At 39.9% G+C, this 9,174-nt stretch overlaps 1 protein-coding gene across 6 annotated transcripts in view; it reads right to left on the reverse strand.

The window, feature by feature from the left end:
• Window positions 1-9,174, reverse strand: part of TMEM209 (transmembrane protein 209) — a 36,441-nt gene extending 27,267 nt beyond the window's left edge. For 3 of the 6 annotated variants that reach the window (XM_055590916.1, XM_055590912.1, XM_055590915.1), the window contains exons 1-7: window positions 8,858-9,011; window positions 7,913-8,049; window positions 7,715-7,773; window positions 7,500-7,580; window positions 6,766-6,897; window positions 5,876-6,117; window positions 4,617-4,818 (exon numbers count right to left, since the gene is read on the reverse strand). In XM_055590916.1, coding sequence (XP_055446891.1) covers window positions 4,617-4,818; window positions 5,876-6,117; window positions 6,766-6,897; window positions 7,500-7,580; window positions 7,715-7,773; window positions 7,913-8,049; window positions 8,858-8,920 — 916 coding nt within the window. In that variant the 5' untranslated portion in view covers window positions 8,921-9,011. The other 3 variants (XM_055590913.1, XM_055590917.1, XM_055590914.1) reach the window with 3 other exon arrangements.

A 9,174-nucleotide genomic window follows, 5' to 3' on the forward strand; every position in this document is an offset into this window, starting at 1 on the left:
GACAGAACCATCGGTCCTAACTGGATAAAACAAACTGTGGGGTGAGGAGTAAAACAGAATGCTCTTCTTTATAGCAGAATGCCAGAATACTAAACGTACACTGAAGAAATGGAAATATTAGAAAGTCTCCATTTTGCAACTACTACTGTGGTAACGCTGGATCATCAATGGACGCGAAAACCGCTGGCGGGAAAGACTGCTTAAGGGACAGGACAGTCATAAGTCTCAAAAGCATCATACTGTACAGATGGTTTATAAATTACAGAAGGGAAAAGCTACTATGAACAAACTGTGCCATCACCATGACCAGGAGATCCAATTTAACTTTGCCAATAGAGGGACAAATAATATCATGTAGCCTCTGATGTGATGCACTGAAAGCAACATACCACCAGCTAAGTTTTATTCTTGCCCAAAAATATTTAAAATGAATCTAACAATGAGAAAACCATCACACAAATACAAATCTACCAAACTGGCCTTGTATCTTCAAAATGTAAATGTCATAAAAGATAAAAAAGAGAACAAGCACTCATAAATGGTCCAGATGAAAAAAGACTAAAGAAGCATGACAATTAAATGAAATATGTGGTCCCTGACTGGATCCTCCATCAATAAAAGAAAAGAGCTACCAAGGTAATTATTGGGTCCACTGGAGGAAATGTAAATATGAAGAATAGTAGTAACTTAAATATGAAAATCATATGGTAGTCAGAAAGGAAAATGTCCTTGTTCTTAGGAGATGCATGTGAACTACCTTCTGAGAAACCTGTGTACAGGTCAAGAAGTGACAGTTAGAACCAGATGTGGAACAACAGATTGGTTCCAAATTGCAGAAGGAATACGGCAAGGCTGTATATTGTCACCCTGCTTATTTAACTTCTATGCAGAGTACATCATGTGAAATGATGGGCTGGATGAAGCACAAGCTGGAATCAAGATTGCCAGGAGAAATATCAACAACCTCATAAATGCCAATGACACCACTCTAATGGCAGAAAATAAAGAGGAACTAAAGAGCCTCTTAAGGAGGGTGAAAGAGGAAAGTGAAAATGTTGGCTGAAAACTCAACATTCAGAAAATGAAGATCATGGCATCTGGTTCCATCACTTCATGGCAAACAGAAGGGGAAAAAGTGGAAGCAGTGACAGACTTTATTTTCTTGGGCTCCAAAATCACTGCAGACGGCGACTGCAGCCATGAAATTAAAAGATGCTCCTTGCAAGGAAAGCTATGACAAACCCAGACAGTGTATTAAAAGGCAGAGACATCACTTTGACAACAAAGGTGTGTATAAGTCAAAGCTGTGGTTTTTCCAGTAGTCAGGTATGGATGTGAGAGTTCAATGATAAAACAGGCTGAGTGCTGAAGAATAGATACTTTTGAACTGTGGTGTTGGAGAGGACTCCTGAGAGGCCCCTAGACTGCAAGGAAATCAAACCAGTCAATCCTAAAGGAAATCAACCCTGCATATTCAGTGGAAGGACTGATGCTAAAGCTGAGGCTTTCAATACCTTGGCCACCTCATGCAAAGAATTATCTCAATGGAAAAGACCGACGCTCGGAAAGACAGAAGGCAAAAGGAGAAGGTGACGACAGAGGATGAGATGGTTAGATAGCATCACTAACTCAATGGACATGAATTTGAGCAAGCTCTAGGAGATAGTGGAAGACAGAGGAGTCTGGCATGCTGCAGTCCATGGGGTCACAAAGAGTTGGACACGACTTAGCGACTGAACAACACACAGTATATGTATCTATTTTCTCATTATTGGAGAAAGGAGTTATAAATATGTAAAGGAAGGAGGCTAAGACAAACCCTGTATAGTTGGACTGGAATTGGAGGTATCATAGGAACTCATGGTTTTTAATACATATAGATGGATTCCCTGGTGGCTCAGACAGTAAAGAGTCTGCTTGCAATGCAGGAGAGCTGGGTTCGATCCCTGGGTTGGGAGGATCTCCTGGAGAAGGAAATGGCAACCCACTCCAATATTCTTGCCTGGAAAATCCCATGGATGGAGGAGCCTGGTGGGCTACAGTCTGTAGGGTTGCAAGGAGTTGGACACAACTGACCGACTTCACTTTCACTTTCATGGATGGATGGATGGAGAAATATACAAGTGTGTGTGTGTGTGTGTGTGAGTGTTTCCATATCTGTTTCCTAGCTTTCTGCCCAGTGGACTTAAGATTAACCATGGCATATCCAGTGCACAGACATTAATTACAAAATATCTTTCTCCACTAAAAGCAAACATGACCCCCTGGAAAAACAGACTAATTCCAAAGCTAGTTACTAGAGAAAGAAGAGCCTGGAAAATCTTATGGGAAGTGGGTTGGGGGTAGGGTTGGGGGAGGGGGGAGGAGTGTTCAAAGAATGATACCAGAAGAACGCAGAAGCTAGACAATCACACTAGCCAAATCTGAGACAATCTAAGCATCAAAATAAATAACCTAACTGGAGGAAAGAAGCTCTACCTTACAGGAGAATACTAACAAATATGTATATTTAAGAAGTGGCTGCACAACAAACAATGTACATAATGCTAAATGATACACTTAAGATGTTTAAAATGGTAACTCTTATGTAAATTTAACCACACACACACAAAGTTTATAAAAAACAAAAAAGGGATAAATAAAAAAAGGAATGAAAAATTAGAGAAGTACCATGACAACCAGTAATAATTAACTTTGAAAAGAATCTTAAAAGGGTATTAAGGCTATTAAGTGAAAATTTGATAAGGAAAAGGATATTTATAGTCTCAAAGTAGTTTTCCACAAAATATCAATACAGATTAATTCATACAAAATACTTAATTACCTAAAACCTATGGGCCCAGAAGGCTTAAAAGTATATAGATAGACATAGATACACAGGCAATTAGTATAGCTGTTACTGTCAGACACAACAGACTCAAAGGCAAAAAGCCTAAGAGATAAAGATAAAAGGAGTAACTGACTAGAAGGATATTCTGAATTTACATGCACATAACAATCTCATAAACATTTAGCAAATTTGACAGTTACAGGGAGACATTTATTGGGAAACAATCAGTGGGTGCATTTAGCACACTTTCATAGTAATAAATAAAGCAGATAAAAATTAATAAAGAATTTAAGAATACCATTATGAAGCTTGACTCAATGAACAAACAAGAAGCCCAATATTTATAGACTATGCATTCTTTCAACACACTAAGATCCACTCACAAAAAGTGGTCATAAATAGCAGGCCTAGGTACAGGTTTCAAAAACTATGAAAAAATTAATAGGGTACAGATCAAAATCTCTAGTCACCGTACAATTAACTTAGGGGAGGGAAAAAAAAGATAACGAAGCCTTTCATTTCCCATATTTGGAAATTCAAAGCAACACCAATCACCAATAATACTTCTAAACAGTATTTCTAAATAACTTGTATAGGTCAAAGAAGAAATAAAAATGGAAGCCAGAAAATATCTGGCTGTGACAAAGGCAATGTAGAGGGTACACAGGGTTCTTTGTATTTTACTCTGTAATTTTTGGTTTCCTTGAAATATTTCCAAATTTAAAAAGAAGAAAAAGCATGTATCGACAAATAACAAGGTAATATTGATTTGTTTCTTTGACATCTGTGGCACTTTCAGGCAAAATTAAATTAAAAATCAATAGAGAGACTTCGAGTGACACAAAGAGCCATGGTCCAATAACTGGCTTCCTCATTGCAGCCGTGCTTTAGCACCGAAGGCGCTTTCTGTGAAAGTTCCTGAGGGGGAAAAATCATTACTCGGCTCGATAACCTAATTTGGTTTCAAATAATTGACTTTGTAATAATCAAATCCACCCCAAAGAGATGAAGATTTGCTAACATTGTTTCCCAAGGTAAACAAGAGACAAGTTAAAAAATGTTCTGAAGAACAGCAGCATGTCTGGTGTAAATCCATGCTCCCTCCATTCTCCCTGCTACACCGACCTTCACAAGAACTACCCCAATAGACAACCCTCACTTCACCAGGCCCTGCCACACACCGCTTCAAAAACATTTTATAACCTCAACTTTTAAACAAATTATAAATTACATTTTACAAAAAAGCTTTTAATCGTAAATGAAAGGTTTAAGATTTCTGTTAGCTCAGCTCTATTTTACATCTTAAATTTTGATGAACTTGATTCTAACAACACAAAATGCTATGCTATGCTATGCTAAGTCACTTCAGTCGTATCCGACTCTGTGCGATCCCACAGACGGCAGCCCACCAGGCTCCCCCATCCCTGGGATTCTCCAGGCAAGAACACTGGAGTGGCTGCCATTTCCTTCTCCAATGTATATAAGTGAAAAGTGAAAGTGAAGTCGCTCAGTCGGGTCCGACTCTTAGCGACCCCATGGACTGCAGCCTAACAGGCTCCTCTGCTCATGGGATTTTCCAAGCAAGAGTACTGGAGTGGGGTGCCATTGCCTTCTCCAACAGCACAAAGTACAAAAACAAAATAAATTCCTCTGCTAAGCTACACAAGGTGTATTAGTAAAAAGATTTAAAACAATTATGCATGGGATCAAAGTAAAAAAAATAATATATGAACAATAACCAACACCCCAAATATGTATATTAGCTCCAAGTAAAATATATACATACCCAGCTTAACTCTCTGCTGTTTTTCTTCTTCACTTCTAAGGAAAGTATCCAAGGTTCGCAGGTCGGTCATGTAGTCTTCTTTGTCAGTAGGGGAGTTGTAGACGGTGGGTGAGGAGCGGTAGCGAGATCTCAGCCCACTGCTCTCCACTGGACCAACAGTGGTAGGATACGGAGAAGAAGGAGAGGGACTATAGCTTGCCAGCTGTACAAAGTGAAAGAACTTGACTTTATTTCTCTTTAATTGATACTTCTTTGTTGTGGTTTTTGAACTTTCAAAAAGTAACACACCAACTAGAATGGTCAAAATCCAGAGCACTGACAACATCAAACGCTGGCAAGGATGTAGAGTAACAGGAACTTGGATTCATTGCTGGTGGAATGCAAAACAGTAGTCACTTTGGAAGACAGTTTGGCACTTTTGTACAAAACTAAACCATACAATAGCAAACATCCTGCTCCCTTGCATTTACCCAAAAAAGCAAATGTATATCCATACAAAGACTTGCACACAGGTCTTGTTTTCATTGCCAGACACTCCTCACTTAACAAGAGATAGTAGGGAACCATCACCCTACATGCCATGCTGTATGCCCCAAAATAAAATTAAACAAATAAATAAATAAAGACTCTGCAGAAAAATCCTAGATGGTGACCCTCAGTACACTGTCTTTTGCAAAAGCTAAATCTTTTTTTTTTGGAGGATTCTTTTAAGATGTGATATAAAGAACTTCTAACTGGTGTCAGGAAATCTGGGTTCTATTCTTGGCTCTTTTTTAAAATTTTTGGCTGTGCTGGGTCTTCACTGCTGTGTGTGCAGGTTTTCCTCTAGCTGTGGAGAGTGGGGGCTTCCCTCTCCTGTGCGGGCTTCTCATTGCGGTCGTCTCTTATTAAGCAGTTGCAGCACACGGCACAGTAGTTGTGGCTCCCAGGCTCTGGAGGGCAGGCTCAGTTACTGCAGTGCAAGGTTTAGTTGTCTCACGGCAATCTTCCCAGACTAGGGATCAAACCCATGTCTCCTGTACCGGCTGGCAGATTCTTCACTGCTGAGCCGCCAGGGAAGCCCTATTCTTGGCTCTTATATAGGCAAATTTGGGCAAGTCAATTACCCACTGGTTCTGGGTTTCTTCATTGATTAAAAAAAAAAAGAGTTTTGACTCACTAGATGATTTTCAATTCAAACCTCCCACTTCTAAAATAGTAATCAAAATAGTAGTAGTAATAGAAACAGTAAGTCAAATAGTAGGAGATAAGAGGCCTACCTTGTTATAACCACTGATGGGTGAGTAGGTCACTCCGGGGCTGTAAGATCCACTGCCACCTGATGACAGACCTTGCAGCTGAGGGCTATATCCAGTTATACAGCTGGTGGTGAACTTGGGGCTGGTACTGGGTGAGCGAGATGGGCTATAACTTAACACACTCTGACCCTGAATTGAAGGAGAAGGTGGAGAGGGAGGGATTTGGGCTGCTGCCAGATCACGTGGAGGAGTAGTCTGTACAACTAGAAGGAACAAACAAATAACTGTGTGTAAGTATACCACCTGCCAATGCAGGAGACACAAGAGACGAGAGTTCGACCCCTGGGCAAGGAAGATCCCCTGGAGGAGGAAATGGCAACCCACTCCACAGATAGAGGAGCCCCGAGGGCCACAGTCCATAGATTAAAAATTTTACCAGTGAGTTTCAAAGAATCCGTCACGGCTGAGCAACTGAGCACACATAAAGTAAATAAAATTTCTATGAAAACAAATGCAATGAACTGAATCTTTTTTTGTCAGGGAAATGGTAAGTAAGTGTGACTTGGTTGTTAAATTACATAAAGTCTTATTACCAAAAGACACAAATGGTTGTGTACCATTTTCCATCAAGTTCAAAATAAGAAACTGGCTTTAATGCAGCAAAAATTAGTCATTTAATTTTAACCGTAATTAAACAATGGAACAAACTTCCATGAGGCTATGAATGTTATTTAATTTATATAAATAGGAATATAATCATTGATCTTAAGACAATTTATTGTAAAACTGTTTAATAGAGTTGAATCAGATGGCGTTAGAAATCCCTTCTAGCTGAGTTTATGAGAAAATTAAATTGAGAGATTTACTGCCAAACTTTCCCCTCACCTTTGCAAAAGGTATAAAACACTTACCAGCTGTTTTCAACCCTAAAAGTGTTTGCTGTCCAGGGCTAACAACCAAACTTGTTGGTGCCACAGTGTATTTGAAATACCTCCAAAAATCAAATAAGGCATTTAGACTGAAGAGAGATGCAAGGGCAAGCTCTGGAAGAGAACAATTTATTTTTCAAAAGGGGAGTGGAACATTTAAATGGGAGAAACAAAACCATGCATACTTTAGCAAATTAACAACAAAAAAATTAAAAACTATATTCTTATTCCTCATTAACAGTTAACATCTAATGAATGTCTATTATGTGTAGGGCATTTACCAGTGAGTTTCAAAATAGTATCATTAATCCTTTTACAATAAACATTTTCACCTTTATTTTAAAGCTCTGCCAACAGGTGTAAAGAAGTCAGGTGACTTTTGCAATAGCACCCAGCTAGTTACTGAAGCCAGATTCTAACTCAGGGATACAGATTTCAAAACTCGTGCTCTTCCACTTGCCCCATCACTTCCCTATCAAGACTTTAATGTATGTATTAGACTTTGGAATTTATTTTAATGACCACAAAGACTCTTTATACCTAAGGACTACTGAAGAACAGAGAGAGGAAACCGAGGAAGGGATCAATGGGAAAAAAATCTGGTTGGTCTTGAAAGGTGAAAACGTAGAGAAGTAAAGAAGGCAATTCAGGGAGAATAACAAATACAAATCTTACCAGCTCCAAAGTTTATTATTCTTCACAGAACTCATGATTACCTGGAATTGTACTGTTTATTAACTTGACTGTCTCTTCTGCTAGAGTATTCCTCCCATGAGGGTACGGACCTTGTTCCCTTCCTGGTGTATTCCCAGTTTTGGGAACATAGCAGGCATTCAAATATGTGTTGAATAAAGGAATGAATACTAAGTTGAATTCAACTTGAGAGCAGTTTTCCATTGCGAGTAACTAAATCACAGTGAAAATTACTTACCTATATACCAGAGGGGCCAATATGTCACATTATAATAAGAACTAATCAATTTTCCAGTCCTGAAAAAAATCAGAAAGGCTTTTTAATATTAAGACACACACACCCCCCCCAAAAATCAAAACACAAAACCTGTGGAACCAACTGTTGGCCTCTTCAATTTTTACTTTTTTCCCACTTTTTTTTGGCTAATTAACTTACATTTCAGTATATATCATTCCAGCCATAGACACATTTAGGAGTCCCCAGGCTAAAACCACTTTCCTAGCTTCTGTTTCTCTTCTCATCTTGATGGTTCTGTCAATAAGGGAAGCACTTGGGTTTGGCTCCCCCTGCATCTGTTCAAAATCAAAAAGCTTAGGAATTAATCAAAAGGAACTACTGCTCCATTTAAGAAATCAAACTTGTGTCTATTACTGTTGTTCAGTCGCCCAGTGGGTAACTTAAAATTGCACATACTTTTCCTCATCTTTCAAATGTTTTTCCAAATAGTTTTTACCCTTTAATATTAGTTAATACCCTTTAATATTAATTAATACCCTTTAATATGAAAAAGGAACCCTAAATGACAGCTTCATTGGCACCACAGTGTAATCAATAGAGAACTGGGTGGTCCCTTCAGAGAATAATTTAACATTCCCAATAAAGAAAACTGTCTTACTTTGCAATTCAAGGGTTAGTGTTGTGTTTTTGGAATATGTAACAAGGACCAGGCCAAGAGCTATAAGAAATCCAAAATACCAAGTTTGGTGAGAGAATATTCCAAATAAAACATGTCATTATTTGCCTGCTACATGCTTGTGCAGAAATCATTAACTGCCTACGATCTTTACCAACTCTGCACCCAGGCCATCTCCGTTTTGTGTTGCTAATAAAAGTATAAGGATTTAAGTTTTAGAAGGGCGAATACTCGCGGTGTGAAGGGAGTAAGGGTGAGTGGGGACAGTGAGCAGTTTTGGTCCACATTGGGATGTATACTTCCTGTTTCGCTAGGGCCAATCTTTTGCAGACAAGTGTTAAGGCCTGTTCCTGCTCTAGGGAGTCGTATCCCATTAAGTACAGACCAGTACCCTTCCCGCCACCCTGACCAGGAGTCAATATTCCCCAGTGCAGAAAGCTTCCCTCCCTGGCTGTCCCAGTACAAACTTTAGCAACTCCTATGGCTTCTTTCCTCCCTTCCACTACGGGCAGTGGGTGGTCTGGCCACATTCCCCTTTGGCTGAACCCTCGCCAGGTCCGCAGGCGCGAAACTCCTACGGCCGCGCGTACTCCTATTCCAGGAAGCACAAAGATGACCCCGAAAACGCACCGTGTTCTTCGGCCGGAAGCGGCGGGTTCGCGCCACTCTCCACCGCACATGCGCGAAACCAAGCGCGACAGCGAAGTCGACCGGCTCGTGCGTCTACAGTTACCGGAAGGACGGGACTGTCTCTTCTCGCGGGAAGAGGAGGAGGGGCGGGGGA

The sequence above is a fragment of the Bubalus kerabau genome, chromosome 8 (genome assembly GCF_029407905.1).
Source record: "Bubalus kerabau isolate K-KA32 ecotype Philippines breed swamp buffalo chromosome 8, PCC_UOA_SB_1v2, whole genome shotgun sequence".
In the NCBI taxonomy this organism is placed as follows: Eukaryota; Metazoa; Chordata; class Mammalia; order Artiodactyla; family Bovidae; genus Bubalus; species Bubalus kerabau.